Source organism: Chiloscyllium punctatum, chromosome 34 (genome assembly GCF_047496795.1).
Source record: "Chiloscyllium punctatum isolate Juve2018m chromosome 34, sChiPun1.3, whole genome shotgun sequence".
In the NCBI taxonomy this organism is placed as follows: Eukaryota; Metazoa; Chordata; class Chondrichthyes; order Orectolobiformes; family Hemiscylliidae; genus Chiloscyllium; species Chiloscyllium punctatum.
In genome coordinates, this window is record NC_092772.1 from 58,798,627 (window position 1) to 58,825,078 (window position 26,452).

At 45.3% G+C, this 26,452-nt stretch overlaps 1 protein-coding gene across 3 annotated transcripts in view; it reads left to right on the forward strand.

The window, feature by feature from the left end:
• Nucleotides 1–23,779, forward strand: part of LOC140458890 (cell adhesion molecule CEACAM3-like) — a 49,552-nt gene extending 25,773 nt beyond the window's left edge. For all 3 annotated transcript variants that reach the window (XM_072553626.1, XM_072553630.1, XM_072553629.1), the window contains 5 exons: nucleotides 6,791–6,899; nucleotides 7,535–7,581; nucleotides 16,461–16,525; nucleotides 20,517–20,555; nucleotides 20,683–23,779. In XM_072553626.1, coding sequence (XP_072409727.1) covers nucleotides 6,791–6,899; nucleotides 7,535–7,581; nucleotides 16,461–16,525; nucleotides 20,517–20,555; nucleotides 20,683–20,739 — 317 coding nt within the window. In that variant the 3' untranslated portion in view covers nucleotides 20,740–23,779. The remainder of the gene's footprint in view (nucleotides 1–6,790; nucleotides 6,900–7,534; nucleotides 7,582–16,460; nucleotides 16,526–20,516; nucleotides 20,556–20,682) is intronic.
• The last annotated feature ends 2,673 nt before the right edge of the window (nucleotides 23,780–26,452 follow it).

Genomic DNA, 26,452 nt, shown 5'->3' on the forward strand with positions numbered 1-26,452 from the left:
ACGGAGTCCCGCGTAACGGACTTGCTCGGGATGAACCTTGACAAACACCACTGCATTCCTCTCCAGACTTCCTTTGCGTAGGCACATTCCAGAAGGAGGTGTGTGACAGTCTCGTCCCCTCCGCAGCCACTTTGAGGGCAGCGTGCGGTGCGGGAGAGAGTCCGGGCGTGCATAAAGGATCTCACAGGCAGAGCCCTTCTCACCACCAGCCAAGCCATGTCTTGGTGCTTGTTGGAAAGTTCTGGCGATGAGGCATTCTGCCAAATGGCTTTGACAATCTGCTCAGGGAACCGCTCGACAGGATCCGCCCTCTCCTTTTCCCGAAGGGTCTCAAGGACACTGTGTGCTGACCACTTCCTGATGGACTTGTGGTCAAAAGTGTTTTGCTTCATAAATTTCGCCACAAAGGACAGGTGATACAGAACGGTCTAACTACTCGGAGTATTCCGCGGCAGCGAGGCCAGGACCATCCTTCGCAACACCGGAGACAGGTAGAACCTCAGTACGTAGTGACACTTGGTGTTTGCGTACCGGGGATCCACGCACAGCTTGATGCAGCCACACACAAAAGGTGGCCATCAGGGTGAGGGTGGCATTGAGTGTATTTTTCCCCCATTGCCCAGATCTTTGTACAGCGAGTCCCTTCGGACCCGATCCATCTTTGACCTCCATATAGACTGGAAGATGGCCCGGGTGACTGCAGCGGCACAGGTTCTGGGAATAGGCCAGACCTGTGCCACGTATGATAGCAATGACAGTGCCTCACACTTGATGACCAGGTCTTTACCCGCGATGGACCGTAGCTTCCATCTACCCAGTTTCTGCCTCACTTTCTTGATACGCTCCTGCCAAGACTTGGTGCATGCCCCAGCCCCCCCCCGAACCAAATACCCAGCACCTTCAGGTGGTCAGTCCTGATGGTGAAGGGGATCGAGGATTGGTCGGCCCAGTTCCCGAAGAACATGGCTTCGTTCTTGCCTCGGTTTACCTTGGCCCCCGAGGCCCGTTCGAACTGGTCACAGATGCACACGAGTCTGCGCACGGAGAGCGGATCAGAGCAGAAAACGGCGACGTCATCCATGTACAGGGAGGCCTTAACCTGCAGGCCCCCGCTGCCAGGAATAGTCACCCCTCTCAGGCTCGCATCCTTCCTGATGGACTCGGTAAATGGCTCTATGCAGCACACAAACAAGGCAGGAGAGAGAGGGCAGCCCTGCCTGACTCCAGATCTGACTGGGAAGCTATCTGATTCCCACCCATTGATTGAGACTGCACTGACAATGTTGGTGTAGAGCAGTCTGACCCAATTGCAGATTCCCTTCCCAAAGCCCATTTTGGAGAGAACATCTCTCATATATGTGTGTGATATCCTTTCAAAGGCCTTCTCCTGGTCCAGGCTGATGAGGCAGTAGTCCAACCCTCTGTCCTACACGTAGGTGATCGTATCCCTGAGGAGTGCGAGACTCTCAGTGATCTTCTTGCCCGGTACAGCACAGGTTTGGTCAGGATGGATCACCGATCCCAGAGCAGACCTGACCTGGTTGGCGATGACCTTTGCCAAGATTTTGTAATCACATTTAATAGTGAGATTGGTCTCCAATTTCTGATTTCCTCCCTCTCACCCTTCTGCTTGTAGATGAGGGTGATGATGCCTTTTCTCATGGATTCATACTGACATACACCTCCAGCAGGTCCTGGCCGATCAAGTCCCACAGAGCAGAATAGAGCTCGACCGGTAAGCCGTCGCTTCCGGGAGTTTTATTCTTGTCGAAGGACTCGAGGGCCTTGGTCGGCTCATCCAGAGAAAGCGGCTGGTCCAGCCTCTCTGTGTTCCGTCGTCTAAGACCTCCATGATAGAGGACAGGAACGACTGGGAGGCTGCGCTGTCGGTCGGCTTCACGTCATACAGACTGGCATAGAAGGATTTGCTGATCCTCATGATGTCAGCCTGAGATGACGTTTTCAAGCCATCTTCTTCCTTCAGGCTGCTGAGCACGGAGCTCTCTTTGTGCACCTTCTTGAAGAAGAAACGTGAGCACGTCTCGTCCTGATCCACCGAGCGGACCCTGGACCGGAAGATTATCTTGGAGGCCTCCGAGGCAAAGAGCGAGGCTTGCTGGCCATTCACCTCCTGGAGGTCCTCCGTGACATCGACCCCCATCGTCTGCAGCATGAGCAGGTTCTGCATACTTTCCTGGAGCTTGGACAGTTTTCCCCACCTCTCTCTCGCCTCCTGAACACCTTTGAGGATGAAGAACCTCTTGATGTTCCCTTTTACTGTTTCCCACCAGTCCGCTGGGGACTCAAACAGGGGCTTCACGGTTCTCCAGTCCCTCTTGAGCTCCTGAATGTTTCCCGGAGTCGACAGCTTTGTGTCCAGCTTCCAGATTCCCTTACCAGCCCTCTGCTCGTCCTGTAGGTGACAGTTGGCCAGCAGGAGGCAGTGGTCAGAAAAGAACACCGGCTTGACATCGGTGGATCTGACCGAGAGCGTTTGGGACTCAAACAGGTAATCTATCCTTGAGCGGATAGACCCGTCTGCCCGTGACCAGGTATATCTACGCTGCGCTCCGTCTGTAGGGGTGCTGAAGACGTCACGAAGCTTGGTATCTTTTACCATGTCCATCAGGGCTCTGGACGTAGCGTCTAGTTTACTGTCCCCCCCCCGCCGGATCGTCCATCTGCATCAATGATACAGTTGAAGTCTCTGTCCAGAATGACCGGCCTGGACATAGCCAGCAACAGTGGAAGCTGCTGCAGGACGGCCAACCATTCACTATTACCCACTGGGGCGTACACATTAATCAGTCTCAGGGGAGCATTCCTATACATGACGTCGGTGACCAGGAGGCGCCCGCCCACCACCTCCTTAACCTCGGAGATGGTGAAGTTGCCTCCTTGCAGCAGGATACCCAGGCCGGAGGCACGGCTATTGTTGCCTCCCCCTACCAAACTGACTGCCCATGGGCCCACAAGCTTGACCATCTCCTGTAGCTGCTGAGGTGCAGTATCCCACACTCCTGCAGAAACAGGACATCTGCTTTAATGTTGTCCAGGAAGGCCAGCGTAGAGACACATTGCGTAGAAGATTTAATGTTACCAGCCCCCTCAGAGGGTTCATCATTTCCTGTTTTGGCGGATCTGCCCTCCTTTTTTCCCGCGGTGCTCTGTCTCTTCCTCTAGTGACAACCTTCCTTAAGCCCGTCCTCACCATCTGAAGAGCTGGCTGTATTCTTCTCATGCAGGTGTCAATTCCCCCTTTGCTGGGTGGCTTTGGGGGCCTGGCGAGGTTTGCTCTTCCTGGTTTTTACAGGAATCCACTCCTCTGCCTCTTGGTTTGCTCCTCCTCCATTTCCTCCATCTGTCCTGTGGGAGCTTGGATTGGCTGCTGCATCTCCCCGCTTGCTGCCATCTGCTTCGCTCCATCCTTTTGGGTGCCCCCAGACATAGTTCCCCTGCTGGTTTGTGGTACCTTGCTGGCCTTTTGCGGTCCACGGCTCGCATTGCTACCTCCGCCCATCTGTGTGTAGGTGGTGGCCCCTCGTCTTGGGCAGACCTTGTACACGTGGCCCGCCTCTCCACACAGATTACAGTTCTTGGCATCTTTGCATTCCTTGGTCGGATAACCCTCCTTCTTGCAGTTCCGACAAATAGTTTGGAAGCACTGGCTTTTGGAGCGCTGCTCCTTCATCAGGTGGTTGAGAAAGCTAGTATGAAAGCTAGAAAGCTAGTCCAAATGAACCTGTTGGATTAAAACCTGGTGTTGTGTGATTTTTAACTTTGCCAATCCCATATAGTCTAGTAGCCTGTATCTCAGTATTCCACTTGACAACATTGTCTTTTTCCAGTGTGAGTACTGACAAAAAATATTCATTTAGTATCTCCCCTATCTCCTTGGACTCCACTCATAACTGTCCATCATTGTCCTTGATTGGCCCTAATCTTACTAGAGCCATTCTTTTATTCCTGACACACCTATAGAAAGCTTTAGAGTTTTTCTTGATCCTACCTGCCAAAGACTTCTCATGCCCTCTCTTGGATTTTCTTAGCTCTCTTTTTAGGTCTTTCCTGGCTAACTTGTAACATTCAAGTGAGCCTTCACATCTCAACCTAGCATTAGCCTCCTTTCTCCTCTTGACAAGAGATTCCACTTCCTTAGTAAACCACGCCTCCCTTGTTCCTCCCTGCGTGACAGGTACATACTTATCAAGGACATGTAGTAGCTGTTCCTTGAATAAACTCCACATTTCAATTGTGCCCATCCCCTGCAGTTTTGTTCCCCACCCTATGCATTCTAAATCTTGCCTAATTGCATCATAATTGCCTTTCCCCAACTCCTGTGGTACATACTTGTCTGTTTCCATTGCAAAAGTAAGTATAACTGAATTATGATCAGTATCACCAGACTGCGCACCTATCTCCAGATACAATGCCTGGCCGGGTTCATTACCCAGTGCCAAATCCAATGCGGCCTTGGCTTGTCTACATACTGTGTCAGGAAACCCTCCTGCACACATTGGACAAAAACGGACCCATCTAAAGTACTCGAACTAAGAGAAAGTGAGGACTGCAGATGCTGGATATCAAATTTGAGAGTGTGGTGCTGGAAAAGCACAGCAGGTCAAGCAGCATCCACAAAGCAGGAGAATCAATGTTTCGGGCATACGCCCTTCATCAGGAAGCCCTTTCAGGAATTATGACTGAAAGGGCTTCCTGTTGAAGGGCTTATGCCCAAAACATCAATTCTCTTGCTTCTCGGATGCTTCCTGACCTGCTGTGCTTTTCCAGCACTACACTATCAACAATATTTCCAGTCAATATTTGGAAAACCAAAATCCCCCATAACAATGGCCCTGTTACTTTCGCTCCTATTCAGCATCATCTTTGCAATCATTTCCTCTACATCACTGGAACTTTTCGGAGATATTTTAAAACAAATATTTTAATTTAGATTTCATGAGCAAACTTGCTAAAGAAGAATTCATAATTGGTCTACTTCCATAGAAGTTTCAGACCTAAAGAAATAGAAACAGGAGTATGTCATTTGATCCCACAACTTTGGTCTGCCGTTCAGTAGCATCATGGCTGACCTGACACTCCTTATGTCCACTTAAAACATAGAACACTACAGCGCAGTACAGGACCTCTGGACCTCAATGTAGCACCGACCTGTAAAACCAATCTAAAGCCCATCTAACCTACACTTTTCCATTTTCATCCATACGTTTATCCAATGACTATTTAAATTCCCTTAAAGTTGGCGAGTCTACCACTGTTGCAGGCAGGGCACTCCACGCCCCTACTACTCTCTGAGAGGGTGAAAACTCTCAACAGGGTGACCTCTCCTTTCTTGTTTCTAACCTCTGCCCACACTACCTCAGTGGACGAGTCCTCATCAAATGTCCTTTCTGCCTCCATAATATGGTCCTTGACTAACAATGCCACACCTCCCCCTCTTTTGCCGCCTTCCCTGTTCTTCCTGAAATATCTAAATCCAGGAAGCTGCAACAATCATTCCTGACCCTGCTCTATCTATGTCTCTGAAATGGCTCCAGTTTCAAACTCCCGGGTACCAACCCATACCGAAGTTCACCCACCTTATTCTGGATGCTCCTGGTGTTGAAATAGATGCACTGCAAACCACCTCCCTGCCTGCTGGTACATCTTTGTGACCTTGAAACCTGATTTATGGCCTCACTATTCTCAACCTCGTGTACACTGGAACTACAATTCCAATTCCCATCCCCCTGCTGAATTAGTGTAAACCCTCCCAAAGAGCATTAGCATGATGGCTAGCACAAGAGGACAGAGCTTTAAATTGAGGGGTGATAGATATAGGACAGATATCAAAGCTAGGTTCTTTACTCAGATTTGCAACTCCAGTTTATGACCTGTTATTTGCATTCTGCAAGTGAATTTAAACTAAAATGCATCTTTAAATAAGTGTTTACAATTTCCACTTTAAACACATTCAATTACTAATTGTATTTCCTTAATAAAAATATGTATTTGAATTCCACTGATGGGGATGAAATTCAATCACTTTACAACTTTAGCAAGCCATTAAATGAAACTTGTTTAGATTCTGCAAACAACTAGGGGACAACCACTTCTTTACTCTGTATTTTGCGACCTGTCTAAACACAATGAATTTGGATTCCATTGTCAGGGAATAAAAGTAACTGGCACTTCGGAGTTTTAAGATAATCAAATGGAGCGAGAAAGCATTTGTGAAATGGAACCATATTTCACTAATATAATTTATAGTTTTGATGAAAGTGCAGAAGAAGTTGATTAATAAAATGGAGCAGACGTGGACAATCCTAAATGTCCCTTTTGTGGAGTTTTGATATTCTAGTTAGCAAGTAATTGGGATTGCAACAAAGCAACTCAACACTTGGCCAATCTGTGAGATCTGTAGAAGAAGGTGTTAAATGTCTGGTTTGTTACTGGGTCACTCAGAAGTTAATTTTCTTTTTCTTATCTATCGTGGCGTGTGAGCATCACTACAAAGTTGTTGTCCCAGTACTGATTTTTACAATTGACAGCAGTTGTATATTCACTAAAACAGGAACCAGCTGAGTAATTTTGAAAATTGCTAGCTGAATTTAAATGTCAGCAAGTTGTATTTAGCTGAAATCATGATTATAGGTCTTATGATGTCATTGCTATGTTTTGCTAACGCCTTGCTAACCATATCTGCAACTGAGGTGACAACTAGCTCTAGATGATGCATTTGCGGCCATTTTGTAATGTGATGTTTCATTATTTGTTCCTGTTGCATTTTCAGATCATAAAACAAATGTTGGTGTCACAGTTGGCATAGTGATCGCTTCACTTGTTTTTTTGGGTTTTATTGGTGGGATCAGTGTATGGTTAATCAAAATTAAATCACATAGGTGAGTACATTTTATAACTTTTTTTCTTAAACTTTGCTAAATTCTTCATGGCCAAGTAATTTTGAACAATGTATATTTATAAAAAGTTGATTCATAATATTTCTATATCAATCATAGATAAGTGTAAAGCATGTTTATACTGACAATGTTAATGTTTTATATATTTCAGTGAAAGAATCCTTTGTTTTTGTTAGTTCCACATTTTAGTTCAAGAAAAAAATCATTATCTTTTGCTAATGCTGTGACATAGTTTTAAATCTCCAATAGTGAAACTCTAATTCAGAAAATCTCATAGACTTTGTCAATTTAACTTGTCTTCTAAGTAACTTCAAAGTTTCATTTTTGAACCATTGTAACAATGTAAATGATAGGTTAAAATGATTTAAGCTATGCCTTCATGTTATGATCATTTTACTTGTTCAATCCCTCATTATTTGAATATTGTGTCTCAATACCTAATACAGAAGGTGGTCAGCCAGTAATAAATCTGTACTGTACACTTTGAAAAAAACATCAGTTTCATCAATGATAACACATTGGCAAGTAGGATATGTCTGTACCAGGTCATAGTTTTTATAACATAATATTGTCATGAAAAGCATTTAATTTTTAAATTTTGGACAATATTGCTTTAGAATGAAATCTGCAACACAAGGGCAACACACTAGCTCAAGAGAATGTGGTAAGTAAATTACTCCATTATGTCAATGTTGCTATGGCAATGCAAAGCTTTAAAGTGTTTGCTGATTTGAAGTTAATTCAATGAACCATCTATCATACTGACTGTTGAACTTTCACGTTGGCACTTACATTAAGATAGATTAAGGTAACAATCCCTTTCATGTGCATTCCAATTGAAGTAATTGCAAAACATACCCAAACCCCTATTTGGAATGATAGTTTTAGAATTTGTATTGATCAAGTTTGTTTATAATGATTATAAATGTGGCTAATTTGTGAAGGATGTAAAGTCATAGCCCTTTGTGTAATATGTATCCTATTTCAAATCCTATGATTTTCAAACTTAAAAATCACACAACACCAGGTTATAGTCCAACAGGTTTAATTGGAAGCACACTAGCCTTCGGAGCGACGCCCCTTCATCAGGTGATAGTGGAGGGCTCTCCACTATCGAGCCTTCCACCATCACCTGCTGAAGGACCGTCGCTCCGAAAGCTCGTGTGCTTCCAACTAAACCTGTTGGACTATAACCTGGTGTTGTGTGATTTTTAAGTTTGTACACCCCAGTCCAACACCGGCATCTCCAAATTATGATTTTCAAATAACCCAGTCTCTATTTCCAATCTAGTTTCACATTTTGTTGTCATATTTTTCATGAAATTGTATATTCCTTTATTATCAGAACCTAATAGATTTTAGTGCCATAGAGAGCACTATGTGACATGGATGTTGAACAGAATCTAATTATTTTCTACTAATCGGGATTTCAGCCGTTAACTTTGATCAACTCTGGTACAGCCCCATTATTTTTAATAATTAACGTAATCGTTTGTGTATTAAATTGATAACCAGGAATCATCATTCTACTTTACAGGATATCAAATGTATCGTCCAAATCAAAATTTTGACCTTGACTCTTATTTCTTAGTTAACATAGACATTGCAGTAAAAATCCTTGGCATTGTTTGTTTGGTTGTTTCTTTAATTGAAACAGTTCCAAATCTAAGCCGATATTAAGTGCATCTACTAATAATAATTAACTTAGGACATACAGAATCCATTCAAAACCCAGCAAGAAAATAATGAGGAATGGTCATTTCAGTTTCATACATTGTAACTCCATTATTGTAAATATATTGGACTTTAGAATTGTCCATTGTTTTAGGTCTTTTGGTACTGCTTGGAATATTATGAAGCAAATTGTTGCCACAATGGTTCCAGCGATATGAGTTTGCAGTTCATTGGAGTGATAAGGATAGTGGTTGGTTTTTCTGGATCATGGAATGAAAAGGAGATTTGACAGGTCTAAAATAGTTCTGGAAGAATTTTGTTGAATCAAGAATGAAAAGCTGTGACATTTCATTTAATGTTAAATTAATAGCACCCACAGAGTTCAGTGTTAGGGACGAGGCCAAACAGCTCAAAACATTCTTAAGCAGGCAGCTTCGACCTAACTTTGCAATATTTGTTTTAGTAAGTGTACTGTACAGTGAAAATTACCCGGAGTAAGATAACGAGGTTGACTACTAGATTTTAAAACAAACATAAAACTTATTCACAAAATTACACAATGAAACACAAAGAACATAATAAGCAAACTTCCTTTCAAACCCAGTATAAATGGTACACATGCTTTCAGGTTGAAGCTGAAGGGCAGAAGAGAGAGAGAGCGTTTCCACACAGCTCCCTGTTGAACTTCCCAATTCAAGACTGAGCTAAAACTGCTCCCCTGAACCACTCCCCTCTCTTTATACAGGTCACTTCTAAAACATGATCACTTTGACCTGAAGTCTCATTGCTTACATATAAACTAAAGGCCTCTCAAAATCCTTTTCATCTCTATTCCAAACTAGACTGATTGGAGGTTTATTGCCCCTCTGAAAAAAATCAACCACAGAGTCTCCTTGAGCCAAGGAACAACTTTTGAAACAAAAAGGGATGAGCTTTGAGACACTTCCCCACTTAAAAAAACTGAGCAATCAATACCAAAAGATAGCTTCATTTTTAACCCTTCTGAACCCTGGTTAGGAGTCTAAACAGACACATACATACTATATTAACTACAAACATGCAAACATGCACAACCCGATGCAAATTCAGGCCACGGCACACCTGCCCCCAAATGCCTCATTCGAGTTTCGATAAAGCATTGGCTATCACGTTTCCGTGACCTGCTACATGTACAATTGTCAAAACAAGTGGCTGCAGCAACAAGCTCCATCTAAACAGTGTGGCATTTTTGTCCTTAAAATTTTCCACAAATGTCAACGGATTATGATCAGTGTATACAATTGTCTAAGATGCATTGCTGGTAATATAAACACTGCAATGTTGTCATGCCAACACCAAGCTTAAAGTCTCTCTCCACCACTGAATATTTCTGTTGATGAATGTTCAACTTCCTGGAAAAATACCTGTTGGGTCTTTCTATTCTCTCATCATCATCCTGCAGGAGCACCGCACTGACACCCACATCACGGGCATCGACAGCCACCTTGAAAGGTTTTGTGTAATCTGGTGTGGCTAATACTGGGGCAGTGGTTCACACCGTTTTTAGGCTGTCAAATGTCTTTTGACAGTTTGCTATCCACTGAAACTTCTTGCCCTTTTTTAACAATTTGGTGAGTGGAGCAACCACATTGCTAAAGTTCGGCACAAACATTCAGTAAAATCCACTCAATCCCAGGAACCCTAGTACTGCTTTTCCATCAACGCTGTGCGATATTCCCCAATTACTTTTGCTTTCGTATCCCATGGGTCCATTTGTCTATGTCCAATAACATGGACATAGGTGACTTGGGTTTTGGTAAATTCACTTTTAGCTAGATTTACCAGCAAGCCTGCATTCCAAGGTCGATCGAACAAGTCCGATAAATGCTGTAAATGTTCCTTCCATGAGTGACTAAAAATCACCAGGTCTTCAATATGCACCACACAGTTGAGTAATCTGGCAATGAGCTTATTAGTCAGTTTCTGAAATGTGTCTGAAGCATTTTTCATCCCAAATGACATGACTTTGGTATAGCCTATTTGGCATTATGAAAGCTGAAATTGCCTTTGCTCTCTCTGACAGAGGTAGTTGCCAGTAGCCATTGAGCAAGTCTAATTTAGAAATGTAAGGTGCTTGTCCCACGTTTTCAACACAGTCCTCAAACCGTGGAATTGGATATGCGTCAATCTTTGTAACGGCGTTAACTGTGCAATAGTCCATACATATTGTTGGGTACCACCTGGCATTGGCACCCTGACTATGAGTGAGCTCCAGTCCTTGTAACTCACTTTGATTATGCCAGCTTGGAGCATGCACTCTGTCTCCTTCTGTACCTGTGTCAACTTTAGAGGGTTATGTCTATAAGGATATTGTTTATTCATGCGCAATTAGGTTAGTGCTTCCCAGTTTATTTCCACATATCTCCCCGTGTGACAGTAATAACTCTTTCAGGTCATTTTGTTATGGAAGATAACTCAATAATGTATCCCAATTTTTGACATCTTCCTTATTGTCCAATTGGATTTGAAGAATGTCCAATTCACAATCCTCTGAACTTTGTTCTTCCTTCTGTGCTATAATCACTAACACCTTCTCCTCTAGTTTTTCTTCCCTATCAAAATACCCTTTGAGCATATTTACATGACACACTGTGAGATTTCTTCCTGTCTGGAGTCCTTTTCAAGTAGTTCACCTCACTCAATTTCCTCTCAATTTGATAAGGTCCACTAAACCTTGCTTTTAAAGGCTCACCAGTTACTGGAAGAACCACCAAAACCTTATACCCAATTGCAAAATTGCGAACTTGCGATTTCTTATCAGCTCCTTGTTTCATTGTATGCTGTGATACTTTTAAATGCTGTCTAACCAACTCTCCAGTTCTATTTAATCGTTCTTTAAAATTTGACACATTGTACAAATGGGTGGTCTCTGCACTCTGACTTATTAATTTCTCCTTCATCAATTTTAATGGTCCTCTTACTTCATTCCCAAAATTTAATTCAAATGGACTGAATTTGGTCAATTCATTTGATGTATCTCTGATTGCAAAAAGTGCAATTGGAATTCCCTTATCCCAATCGTCTGGATAATCCTGACCATAAGCCTTCAATATGGTCGTTAGTGTTTGATACCATCTCTCTAGTGCTGTCTGCAATTCCAAATGGTACACAATAGATTTGAATTGCATTATTACCAAGTTATCCATAACCTGCTTGAATAGTTTGGATCTGAAGTTTGATCCTTGATCTGACTGGGTCTCTATTGGCAGTCTGTATCTAGTAAAACAATTAAGTAATGCTTCTCCACCCCTTTTAGCTGTGATGTTGTGGAATGGGATTGCCTCTGGGAATCTAGTCGACACATCCATTGTTGTTAATAAATACTCATTCCCACTTTTTATTTGAAGTAGGGAACCTTCGCAATCAATCAAGACTCTTGTGAAAGGTTCCTCAAATGCTGGAATAGGTATCGAAGGTGCAGGTTTTATTATTGCCTGTGGTTTTCCAATTAGCTGACATGTATAACACATCTGGCAAAATTCAACTACGTATTTGCAGAGTCCAGATCAGTAAAAATGACTTTGTATTTTAGCCTGTGTTTTCCTCATTCCTAAATGACCTACAAGTGGTAGCTTGTGCGCCACTTACAGCACCTCCTTTTTATATCCTACTGGCAAAACAATTTGATGGATCTCTGCCCATTTTTCATCTGCTTGAATGTGTGATGGTCTCCATGTCCTCATGAAGACATCATTTGACACACAGGAATGCATTCATTTTTTTCTCTCAGTAAATGCCTTTTGATATAACTGTTTTAACTCCTCATCTTTTTGCTGTAATTCAGTCAGCTTAGTAGAGCCAAAAATACTTGAATATTTTTACCTATTTGGTCTTTCTTTGTTCCGCTTATCTGATTAAAGGAAGTTATGGATAGCACTACGTCAGCTTCCTTTTCCATGCCTTTTGATCTCTCCTGCTTCAACTTGTGCCTCTGTGATTTTGTGATTACACAATCTGGGAAATTTCCTGGATAAACATTCTCCGGGTCTTCAGTTGCCTGCATCTCCCCTGGCGTTTCACCTGGAGTAGGCGGCACACCTACCGATGCATCAGCGATATCATTTGCAAGGACAAATTGTATTCCTGGAGCTAAGAGTGTGTCCAGTACTCCTACCACAAATTCTCCACTATTTCTGGACTCTATAGCCTCACTTTGCATAATTGAGCACTTTTTGTCTCACCATGAATTCCAGTTACCAGTACCTTTTCTGGCAATAGTCCTCATCCTTCAGCATTACCAACTGAGAGGACCCTGTGTCCTTTAATATTGTAACCTCCTTACCTGCTACTCCTGGCCGATGTGAATAAACTTTACTCTTGCAAATATATTTTTTAAGCAGCTCTGGCACTTCCTCCTTACTCAACCTTTGATCATTTTGTACACTCTGAGGCAGTTGTCTAACTTGCCTTTTTGCTACTAGTCCAACAAAACATCCACACTTGTCTGGTTTTCCTACATCTGGCTTTCTCCAAGTCCACCAACGCTGTGATTTCATGTGGCCCACTTTATTACAATGAAAACACCGGAGCCTTTGAATTTCTTTGTCCCTCGTAAGGGTTTCTTTTTTACCTGTGATGAATTATCCTTCTGATCTTCACTGAGATCTACCTTTCCCTTTCCATGTGAGGATTTCTCTTTGCCCCAGTTTCTGTCCCTCATGGACTGTAATCGATTCTGGAAGCCAAACCATGTTTTATGAACCAGCTCATAACCATCAGCCACTGTAGCTGCTAACCTTACCGTTTTAACTCTCTGCTCTTCCACATGAGTTCACATTACTTCCTCACTCAGGTCACTTTCAGCCTTTATCTCCAGCCTTTTAAGCTGACTTTCCTTTTTAAGTGTCAGTTTCTGAAGTTCAAAAGCTTTGTCTTTTTCCCTCTCTTCTGCTTTTAATTGTTACTCAAACTGTTCCATTTCTGCTGGCCTTACCTTATCTCTCGCCTCTGACTCAAGCTGCTTCATTTGGAATTGAACTCTTGCCATCTCTATAGATTCTGGTGGTTTCTGCGGCAAGTTTAAATTCTGAGCTACTGCTGTATTTATCTCTCCTTTCCTCCCAAAAGCAGGCAGTTCCAATTTGAGCTTCTCTGCTAATTCCTGCAACTTGGTCTTATTCACTTTTTGCAAAACCTCCAAAGTTACTGCATCCACATCCAGAAAACGTTTGGCGACGGAAAGAGCCATTATGATCTCAAGCTTTGTCTACCCAACCAAACAAACACCCGAAATAAAGGCAGTAGCTCCTATCATTCGCTGTTTAAAATCCTGCAAAAAAGCCCCCACTTTGTTATGGACTCGACCAGACCACTCAAAATGTGCTTAAGCAGCAACCTGAGACCTAACTTTGCAAATTGTTTCGATAAATGTACAGTGAAAATTACCCGGAGTAAGAAAGCTAAGTTGACAACTAGATCATCGATGGATCATCATTGTATCAGTGATAGTCACAGGTTAGGTACTGGAAGACTAGAGGTTGGCTCACGTGGTGCCACTGTTTAAGAAGGTGGTAAGGACAGGCCACGGAACTATAGACCAGTGAGCCTGACCTCGGTGATGGGCAAGTTGTTGGAGGGAATCCTGAGGAACAGGATGTACATGTATTTGGAAAGGCAAGGACTGATTAGGGATAGGCAACATGGCTTTGTGTGTGGGAAATCATGTTTTTTGAAGAAATAACAAAGAGAATTGATGAGGGCAGAGCAATAGATGTGATCTGTATGGATTTCAGTAAGGCGTTCCACAAGGTACCGTATGGGAGAGTGGTTAGCAAGGTTAGATCTGATGGAATACAGATTAGATTACTTACACAGTGTGGAAACAGGCCCTTTGGCCCAACAAGTCCACACCAACACACTGAAGCACAACCCACCCAGACCTGCACATTTTTGAATTGTGGAAGGAAACCCACGCAGACATGGGGAGAATGTGCAAACTCCACACAGAGGGTCGCCTGAGGTGGGAATTGAACCCGGATCTATAACCACTGTGTCACCGTGCTGCCCACAGGGAGAACTAGCCATGTGATACAGAACTGGATCAAAGGTAGAAGACAGAGGGTCGTGGTGGAGAATTGTTATTCAGACTGGAGGCGTGTGACCATTGGAGTGCCACAAAGATCGGTGCGGGTCCTCGACATTGTGTCATTTACATAAATGATTTGGATGTGAGCATGAGAGGTACATTAGTAAGTTTGCAGATGACGCCAAAATTGGAGATGTAGTGGACAGCAAAGAAGGTTACCTCAGATTACAACAGGATCTGGACCAGATGGGCCAATGGACTGAGAAGTGGCAGATGAAGTTTAATTCAGATAAATGCGAGGTGCTGCATTTTGGGAAAGCAAATCTTAGCAGGACTAATACACTTTATAGTAAGGTCCTAGGGAACAAAGAGACCTTGGAGTGCAGAGGTAGATAGAATAATGAAGAAGACATTTGGTATGCTTTCTTTTATTGGTCAGAGTATTGAGTACAGGAGTTGGGAGGTCATGTTGTACAGGTCATTGGTTAGGCCACTGTTGGAATATTGTGTGCAATTCTGGTCTCCTTCCTATCGGAAAGATGTTGTGAAACTTGAAAGGGTTCAGAAAAGATTTACAAGGATGTCGCCAGGGTTGGAGGATCTGAGCTATAGGGAGAGGCTGAACAGGCTGGGGCTGTTTTCCCTGGAGCGTTGGAGGCTGAGGGGTGACCTTATAGAGGTTTACAAAATCATGAGGGGCATGGATAGGATAAATAGACAAGGTCTTTTCCCTGGGGTGGGGGAGTCCATAACTAGAGGGCATAGGTTTAGGGTGAGAGGGGAAAGACATAAAAGAGACCTAAGGGGCAACTTTTTCACACAGAGGGTGGTATGTGTATGGAATGAGCTGCCAGAGGATGTGGTGGAGGCTGGTACAATTGCAACATTTAAGAGGCATTTGGGTGGGTATATGAATAGGAAGGGTTTGGAGGGATATGGGCTGGGTGCTGGCAGGTGGGACTGGATTGGGTTGGGATATCTGGTCGGCATGGACGGGTTAGACCGAAGGGTCTGTTTCCGTGCTTTACATCTCTATGACTCTAGATTTTAAAACAGACAAAAATTTATTCACAAAATTGCACAATGAAACACAAAGAACAGAATAACGAACCCCTACAGAACTCAGCCAATCCAACTTGACTTAATTATGCTGTTCCAAATATACACAACAGTCCCAATAAGCAAACTCCCTTTAAAACTAAGTATAAATGGAACACATGCTTACAGGTTGAAGTTGAAGGGCAGAAAAAAGACAGACTTTCCACACAGTTGCCTATTGAACTTGCCAGTTCAAGACTGAACGAAAACTGCTCAGCTCAGCTCTGCTCGAGAGGTGACCATGTCCCTCTCTTCATACAGGTCACCTCTAAAGCATGACCATTTTGCCTGAAATCTCATCTGAGCCCGGCCAGGTTTATTGCCCCTCTGTAAAAAGTCAAGGACAGAGTTCTTGAACCAAAGAACAGCTTTTTGAGAAAAAGGGACTAGCTTTGTGACGTAAGTCTTTTACTTTTTTAAAATGCAATTGAGCTGTGAGGTTTTGCGTTTTCCTTCCAGACTTTGAGCTCCTCAAATCTGAAACATACAGACTGAAATGTTGCTGTAAACAAAATGGAGAGGAATTCATGAGAAAATCGGATAAATACTTGATTAGGCTGTGGTAACATGACAAGGCAACAGGTTTGACTTGATGTCACTGAAAGGCGACACTGACATAGCAGCCTAAAAAAGCTTCTTTTAAAATGTTAACATTCCATGTCTCTGCAATTACCATACATGGTAAAATAATTATCTTGTTTTCTCAGACCATGCTGCACCATTTCGTAAGAACTCATCAACGATCTATGAAAATATCCCAAGAAAACAAAAGGTCGGTACTAATATGACAATTATGTCAGTGCCATTAATATACAGATAAGGAGATGTGCTTATTAAGCTACAGTCATATGTTTGCTCCCATGAACCTCATTGTTCCACTAAAGAAAAGTGGATTTATTAATAAACCAAAAAGGAGCATGGGATTTTTATTGTGGTTTTTGAAAAGTTGATTGTTAAGACAATTCAAAAATAATTTTTACTCATTATGTCAAATAATCAAAGCCTACATAATTATAGGGTGGTTCTATCATTGGATGTAGATGAATGGTGCTGCGTAATATCCTGAGGGTCACCACGACCCGTGCGGGTTTGGGAGGGGTGTGTCTTGGTGTGATGCTCTTTTGGGGTGTGCAGTACAAACTGGATGGGTCAAATGGTCTCTTTTTGCAGTGCAGGGATTGTACAATTCTATATTTGACATTCACATCTACATCTGAGAGTCAATTTGGTGAAAGCATGATTGACGATTGTATGATTTTTATCGATCTGGAAAATATACATACAAGGTTAAAGTTTATTCACATCGGCCTGGAGTAGTAGGTAAGGAGGTTACAATATTAAGGGAAAATTCTTCCACCGCCTTCACCTCCGCGCCTACTTCTTCAACCAAGATTCTCGCCCACCCTCTGACGACGCTTTCTCCCGCCTCCAACACACCCCATCCACCTGGACACCCCGTGCAGGCCTCTTACCTGCCCTCGATCTCTTCATAGCCAACTGCCGCCGCAACGTTGACCACCTCAACCTGTCCACCCCTCTCACCCTTGCAACGTGCAGCCGTCCACTCCCTCCGCTCCAACCCCAACCTCACTATCAAACCGGCAGACAAGGGAGGCACGGTGGTAGTTTGGTGCACCGACCTTTACACCGCTGAGGCTAAACGCCAGCTCGCGGACACCTCCTCCTACTGCCCCCTTGACCATGACCCCACCTCCCACCACCAAACCATCATCTCCCAGACCATCCATAACCTCATCACCTCAGGGGATCTCCCATCCACCGCCTCCAACCTCATAGTCCCACAGCCCCGCACCGCCCGTTTCTACCTCCTGCCCAAAATCCACAAACCTGACTGCCCCAGCCGACCCATTGTCTCAGCCTGCTCCTGCCCCACCGAACTCATCTCTGCATACCTCAACACGGTCCTGTCCCCCTTAGTCCAAGAACTCCCCACCTACGTTTGGGACACCACCCACGCCCTCCACCTCCTCCATGATTTTTGCTTCCCCGGTCCCCAACACCTTATCTTCACCATGGACATCCAGTCCCTATACAACTCCATCCCCCATCACGAAGGCCTCAAAGCCCTCTGCTTCTTCCTTTCCTGCCGAACCAACCAATACCCTTCCACTGACACCCTCCTTCGACTGACTGAACTGGTCCTCACTCTGAACAACTTCTCTTTCCAATCCTCCCACTTCCTCCAAACCAAAGGAGTAGCCATAGGCACCCGCATGGTTTAGATTAGCTTACATTAGATTACCCACAGTGTGGAAGCAGGCCCTTCGGCCCAACAAGTCCACACCGACCCACCACCCACCCATACCCCTACACCTAACACTATGGGCAATTTAACATGGCCAATTCACCTGACCTGCACATCTTTGGACTGTGGGAGGAAACCGGAGCACCCGGAGGAAACCCACACAGACACGGGGAGAATGTGCAAACTCCACACAGTCAGTCACCTGAGGCGGGAATTGAACCCGGGTCTCTGGTGCTCTGAGGCAGCAGTGCTAACCACTGTGCCACCGCGCCGCATGGGCCCCAGCTATGCCTGCCTCTTTGTAAGATATGTGGAACAGTCCATCTTCCGCAGCTACACTGGCGCCACCCCCCACCTTTTCCTCCGCTACATCGATGACTGTATCGGCGCTGCCTCGTGCTCCCACGAGGAGGTTGAACAGTTCATCCACTTTACTAACACCTTCCACCCCGACCTCAAATTTACCTGGACCATCTCAGACTCCTCCCTCCCCTTCCTAGACCTCTCCATTTCTATCTCGGGCGACCGAATCAACACGGACATTTACTATAAACTGACCGACTCCCACAGCTACCTAGAGTACACCTCCTCCCACCCTGCCCCCTGTAGAAATGCCATCCCATATTCCCAATTCCTTCGTCTCCGCCGCATCTGCTCCCAGGAAGACCAATTCCAAAACCGAACAACCCAGATGGCCTCCTTCTTCAAAGACCGCAACTTCCCCTCAGAAATGGTTGACAATGCTCTCCACTGCATCTCCTCCACTTCCCACTCCTCCGCCCTTGAGCCCCGCCCCTCCAATCGCCACCAGGACAGAACCCCACTGGTCCTGACCTACCACCCCACCAACCTCCATATACATTGTATCATCCTCCGTCATTTCCGCCACCTCCAAAGAGACCCCACCACCAAGGATATATTTCCCTCCCCTCCCCTCCTTTATCAGCATTCCGGAAAGACCACTCCCTCCGTGACTCCCTCGTCAGGTCCACACCCCCCACCAACCCAACGACTACTCCCAGCACCTTCCCCTGCAACCGCAAGAAATGCAAAACTTGCGCCCACACCTCCCCCCTCACTTCCCTCCAAGGCCCCAAGGGATCCTTCCATATCCACCACAAATTCACCTGCACCTCCACACACATAATTTACTGAATCTGCTGCACTCGATGTGGCCTCCTCTACATTGGAGAGACAGGCCGCCTACTTGCGGAACACCTCTGGGACACCCGCACCAACCAACCCAACTGCCCCGTGGCTGAACACTTTAACTCCCCCTCCCACTCCGCCAAGGACATGCAAGTCCTTGGCCTCCTCCATCGCCAGACCATAGCAACACAACGCCTGGAGGAAGAGCGCCTCATCTTCCGCCGAGGAACCCTCCAACTACAAGGGATGAATGCAGATTTCTCCAGCTTCCTCATTTTCCCTCTTCCCACCTTATCTCAGTCCCAACCCTTGGACTCAGCACCGCCTTTTGACCTGCAATCTTCTTCCCGACCTCTCCGTCCCCACCCCCTCTCCGGTCTATCACCCTCACCTTAACCTCCTTCCACCTATCGCATTCACAACGCCCCTCCCCCAAGTCCCTCCTCCCTACCTTTTATCTTAGCCTGCTTGGCACACCCTCCTCATTCCTGAAAAAGGGCTTATGCCCGAAATGTTGATTCTTCTGCTCCTTAGATGCTGCCTGACCTGCTGCGCTTTTCCAGCCACACATTTTTCAGCTCTGATCTCCAGCATCTGCAGTCCTCACTTTCTCCTACAATATTAAGGGACACAGGATCCTCTCAGTCTGTAATGCTGAAGGATGTACTCCTGAGAGACTATTGCCAGAACAGATGCTGGTAACCAGAATTCATGGTGAGACAAAAAGTGCCCAGTTATGTAAAGTGAGGCTAGAGAGTCCAGAGAAGAGCTGAGAATTTGTGGTAGGAGTACTGGACAAACTCTCAGCTCCAGGAATACAATTTGTCCTTGCAAATGATATCGCTGATTCGCCGGTAGGCGTGCTGCCTACTCTAATTGAAACGCCAGGGGAGTTACAGGCAACTAAAGACCACGAGAATGTTTTCCCAGGAATTTTCCCTGATTGTGTGATCGCAAGTTCACAGAGGCACAAGTTGAAGCAATAGAGATCTAAAGGCACAGGTAAGAAAGCTGACATAGTGTTATCCGAAACTTCCTTCGATCAGATAAGTGGAACAGAGCAAGAGTAGATAGGTAAGTTAGGTTAGTCACCTAGGAGGGCATTTCAGGATTTAATGAAACGACAACCAGGCTGGTTCTGTCATTGCCTTAGACACACCTCCTCCCCTGCTCCTATTAATCGAATAGCAACCATATTTTGCGATAAGAACAGTTTCAACAGAATATTCATCAAGGACATTCTTGCTAATAATGCACAATCGCATATTAACTGTGCTCTGACTTGAATTACCTCCTTACATTTTTGTTAACCCTGATGACATACATCTTTCAAATTGCATTTGTACAGGAGAAAGCCATGGAACCATCCGATGAAAATGTTTACACGGTAAAGACACCTTTTGGGTCTCATTTTAAAACTTTCACGTGCAATTTATGCTGTGTTTCATCGCAGTTTTATTTTGCCACATTATTTCACTCACTCAGAACAGCTATCTCTTTTTAAATTATAACAGGGATTACAAATGCAGGATCGGTCAGTTTACAGTGAACTGAAGAGGAATGTGGAGTGAAGACGTTACAATTCATCTACCATGTTAAGTAAAAAACAACAGATGAAATATGAACTGATTTATTTGTCATCAGGATTGATGTTCCCTATGATTTCCAGTGCCCAGTCTTAAAATCGTGAGTCAACCTTATTGTTTAAGACTGGGCACTTGATGTCAAATGAAATTGACTGTCAGGCCTTGAGCATTAAGGATGTTGACTGAGTTACACACATATTTGTTCTGTACACAAACATGCATCTCATCAGTTTGTGGGAAAGGGGATAAATATACATTGAATACATCTAGTATGAAGGTGTGCATAGACGGCAGAAGAATTGTAATTGTTTCCAAATGCTTGGAGCCAAGTGGATCAATTTTCTGAGCACACATTTTGTTTTCTTGCATAGCCATTGGTCTTATGCAATATCCATCAATCAACAATCCCTTCTTACCCTGCAGGAACATTTTCGTGATTCACTCACGGATTCTAGCAGGCACCGGCTGACCAGAATTCATAATCTGTCCCTAGCCACCCTCGAGAACGTGGGTCCCTTCTTGAACATTTACAGTCCAATTTATGTGGATAAAATGAATACTTCAGGTGGAAGTTCCAGATTATTGTCCCAATGACAGTGAAGGACTGGAGATATAATTCTGAGTCAGGATAGTGAGTGTTTTGGAATGGATCTGGCAAGGGGTGATGCTCAATTGTATCTGCCGCCCATCCACTTCTAGATCATAGTAGCTATGTGATTGTAACCTGCTCCCACGGAGCCTTGGTGAGCTTCTACAGTGCATCACGTGGATACTTCACACTGCTGCTGCTGAATATCACTAATAGAAGGAGTTGATTTTGTGTCTGTGCTGCCAAATAATCAGGATGGCTTTTCCTGGATGGTGTGAAGCTTCTGTTGTGTTGTTGGAGCTACGCTGATACAGGCGAGTGGCAAGTATTTTATCACGGTTCTGACCTGTGCCTGGTGGATGGTTGACAAGCTTTGATGATTCATGGGGTGAAATACTGCCTCCCGGACTCCAATCCTCTCTCCTGTTCTTGAAGCCCGCCATTTAGTTGAAATATTAAGGTAGTTATGAATCAATGATAACTGATAGTGCGATGATGCTGTCACATTAACAAGGATATTTTGTCCTTGTGTTTTCTTTTTAAGACAGGTCATAAAGGCAGAGATGTGGAAATGTCTGGAAAGACCCTTATTTAGCAATAGCAGAGGAGTGGCCTGTTCTCCCAGTTCAGGTTTTTAACTAGTTTGGTTTAGTTGTTGCAGTGAGAAGCTGGTACAGGCCAGATAAAGCTTCCAAACTTCAGCAGATCATTCTTTACTGACTTCCCTCTGCTGCCTGTGAGAACCAGTATTTGAATGTACCTTTCACCAAAGGGCATGTTTACGGGATGTTATGGGAATTGGAACAGCTCCTTAGTGAAGTTGCTAAGTTGGGTCAGTTAAGTTTCCCAACAATACGTTATTCTAAGTTCCATTTCTTTTGTCCATGTTTCAACTGTAGCCTTGAAATAAGCTCTAGTTTTCTTAAAGCTGCATCACAATTAGAATATCCACTTCACATCTGCCTTTAACTAAGATAAGTCAGGTTCTTGGCTACCTTCTTAAAATATTTTGAGGGGTCTGGGCTAGTCACTGATTCAGCAATGGAAATTACATTGGAATTCAAGGGATAGTGACACTTTTCCTGGCACTGGCCATTGATTGGCATTTTGGCGAGATGTAAGTTGCAACTTGTCAACTTACTCTGAATGTTTTGCGGGTTTGTTTAGTATCTAACATAGATTTGATTACTTACAGTGTGGAAACAGGCCCTTCGGCCCAACAAGTCCATATCGCCCCACTGAAGCGCAACCCACCCATACCCCTACATTTACCCCTTACCTAACACTATGGGCAATTTAGCGTAGCCAATTTACCTGACCTGCACATCTTTGGACTGTGGGAGGAAACCCACACAGGCATAGGGAGAACATGCAAACTCCACACAGTCAGTCGCCTGAGGCGGGAATTGAACCCGGGTCTCTGGCGCTGTGAGGCAACAGTGCTAACCACAGTGCCACCATGCCGCCCACGATCTGCACGTGAGTTGCTTCAATACCTGAGGCGTCACAAGCAGTGCACCCTAATGTTGAGTCATCCATGAACATCCCTGCGTGCCACCTTCTGATAGAGGGAAAACAATTGATAAAGTTACTGCATACGGTTGGACAAGGACATAGTCCTGAGGGACTACCGCAGAAATGTCTTGAAACTGAGTTGAGACTCCACCTAAAGAATAGGTATTCAGGACTTCTATTGATGCTAGTATTCCACATTTGGTGAGATGCAATTTCTTTTCAGAAATATATTGTATTTCTATTTCAACAATTCAATGCATTGCTCTGTAATTTTCTGAGCTGTGTCAGAACTGGAGGTAGGACTTGGGGTAAAGCAATCAGCGATATTTGCAGAAATGCTCTATTTAGCTGAACCTGAGCACAATGAATGACAAAGCAGGCTTGAAGTGCATACTCTTCCTTGTGCTTTGTATTTCTCTATGTTTCACTTGGAATGTTTGATCCCTGGGCATTGTATCAATTGCTGACTCACAAGTCATTGTGGGTTTACGATGTTGTGCAGCTAAAGGATGACAACTTCATGAAAATGTTACAAACTGCTGTTCGTATGTTTTTTCAAATGCATTTGCTCATATTTCATATGGGAAAATAATTCTCTATGAGATGCTATCCATTTGACATTGACTTCCAAGCTCTGATGCCATCCCTTGTGGTTGGAGGGTTCCTAGGCAGAAGATGAGGCGCTCTTCCTCCAGCCGTTGTGTTGCTATGGTCTGGCGATGGAGGAGTCCAAGGACCTGCATGTCCTTGGTGGAGTGGGAGGGGGAGTTGAAGTGTTGAGCCATGGGGTGGTTGGGTTGGTTGGTCCGGGTGTCCCAGAGGTGTTCTCTGAAACGTTCAGCAAGTAGGCGGCCTGTCTCCCCAATATAGAGGAGGCCACATTGGGTGCAGCGGACTCCTCCATTGCCAGACCATAGCAACACGACGGCTGGAGGAAGAGCGCCTCATCTTCCGCCTCAGAACCCTCCAACCACAAGGGATGAACTCAGATTTCTCCAGTTTCCTCATTTCCCCTCCCCCCACCTTGTCTCAGTCAAATCCCTTGAACTCAGCACCACCTTCCTAACCTGCAATCTTCTTCCTGACCTCTCCACCCCCACCCCCTCTCCAGCCTATCACCCTCACCTTAACTTCCTTCCACCTATCGCATTCCCAACGCCCCTCCCCCAAGTCCCTCCTCCCTCCCTTTTATCTTAGCCTGCTGGGCACACTTTCCTCATTCCTGAAGAAGGGCTCATGCCCGAAACGTCGATTCTCCTGTTCCTTGGATACTGCCTGACCTGCTGCGCATTTCCAGCACCACATTTTCAGCTCTGATCTCCAGCATCTGCAGTCCTCACTTTTTCCAAGCTCTGATTCTTTGTATTCATTACTTTAATCTGCATCTGATTCAGATTAACTAAACACCACTGCTTTCTGTCTCTCTTTGAGATCCATAACTACACTTCTCCATCCAAACGTTTGTTTAAATTAGAGTGGTGCTGGAAAAGCACAGCTGGTCAGGCAGCATCCGAGGAGCAGGAAAATCGATGTTTAGGGCAAAAGCCCTTCATCAGGAATAGATGCAGGGAGCCTCCAGGGTGGAGAGATAAGTGGGGGGTTGGGGTGGGGCTGGCTAGAAGGTAGCAAAGAGTACAATAGGTGAATGGGGGTGGGGACGGAGGTGATAGGTCAGAGAGGAGGGTGAGGGAAGGTAGCAAAGAGTACAGTAGGTGAATGGGGGTGGGGATGGAGGTGAAAGGTCAGAGAGGAGGGTGAGGGAAGGTAGCAAAGAGTACAGTAGGTGAATGGGGGTGGGGATGGAGGTGATAGGTCAGAGAGGAGGGTGAGGGAAGGTAGCAAAGAGTACAGTAGGTGAATGGGGGTGGGGATGGAGGTGATAGTTCAGAGAGGAGGGTGAGGGAAGGTAGCAAAGAGTACAGTAGGTGAATGGGGGTGGGGATGGAGGTGATAGGTCAGAGAGGAGGGTGAGGGAAGGTAGCAAAGAGTACAATAGGTGAATGGGGGTGGGGATGGATGTGATAGTTCAGAGAGGAGGGTGAGGGAAGGTAGCAAAGAGTACAGTAGGTGAATGGGGGTGGGGATGGAGGTGATAGTTCAGAGAGGAGGGTGAGGGAAGGTAGCAAAGAGTACAGTAGGTGAATGGGGGTGGGGATGGAGGTGATAGTTCAGAGAGGAGGGTGAGGGAAGGTAGCAAAGAGTACAATAGGTGAATGGGGGTGGGGATGGAGGTGATAGTTCAGAGAGGAGGGTGGGGGAAGGTAGGAAAGAGTACAGTAGGTGAATGGGGGTGGGGATGGAGGTGATAGTTCAGAGAGGAGGGTGAGGGAAGGTAGCAAAGAGTACAATAGGTGAATGGGGGTGGGGATGGAGGTGATAGGTCAGAGAGGAGGGTGGGGGAAGGTAGGAAAGAGTACAGTAGGTGAATGGGGGTGGGGATGGAGGTGATAGTTCAGAGAGGAGGGTGAGGGAAGGTAGCAAAGAGTACAATAGGTGAATGGGGGTGGGGATGGAGGTGATAGGTCAGAGAGGAGGGTGGGGGAAGGTAGGAAAGAGTACAGTAGGTGAATGGGGGTGGGGATGGAGGTGATAGTTCAGAGAGGAGGGTGAGGGAAGGTAGCAAAGAGTACAGTAGGTGAATGGGGGTGGGGATGGAGGTGATAGGTCAGAGAGGAGGGTGGGGGAAGGTAGCAAAGAGTACAGTAGGTGAATGGGGGTGGGGATGGAGGTGATAGGTCAGAGAGGAGGGTGAGGGAAGGTAGCAAAGAGTACAGTAGGTGAATGGGGGTGGGGATGGAGGTGATAGTTCAGAGAGAAGGGTGAGGGAAGGTAGCAAAGAGTACAGTAGGTGAATGGGGGTGGGGATGGAGGTGATAGGTCAGAGAGGAGGGTGGGGGAAGGTAGGAAAGAGTACAGTAGGTGAATGGGGGTGGGGATGGAGGTGATAGTTCAGAGAGGAGGGTGAGGGAAGGTAGCAAAGAGTACAGTAGGTGAATGGGGGTGGGGATGGAGGTGATAGGTCAGAGAGGAGGGTGAGGGAAGGTAGCAAAGAGTACAGTAGGTGAATGGGGGTGGGGATGGAGGTGATAGGTCAGAGAGGAGGGTGGGGGAAGGTAGGAAAGAGTACCGTTGAGTTGGGGAAGGTAGGAAAGAGTACAATTGAGTGGGGGAGGGGATGGAGGTGATAGGTCAGAGAGGAGGGTGGAGCAGTTAGGTAGTATGGGAGATTGGCAGGTGGGACAGGTCATGAGGACAGTGCTGAGCTGGAAGGTTGGAACTGATGTAAGGTGGGGGAGGGGAAATGAGGAAACTGGTGAAGTCCACATTGATGCCCTGGGGTTGAAGTGTTCCGAGGCGGAAGATGAGGCGTTCTTTCTCCAGGCGTCAGGTGGTGAGGGAGCGACAGTGGAGGAGGCCCAGGACCTGCATGCCCTCGGCAGAGTGGGAGGGAGAGTTGAAATGTTGGGCCACGGGACGGTGGGGTTGATTGGTGCGGGTGTCCGGGAGATGTTCCCTTCTCCATCCAAACGTCCTGTCTGCGTTCTCCAATTTATTTTGCATTCAGCTGCAGAAACAAATTCCTTATTCCGTGTG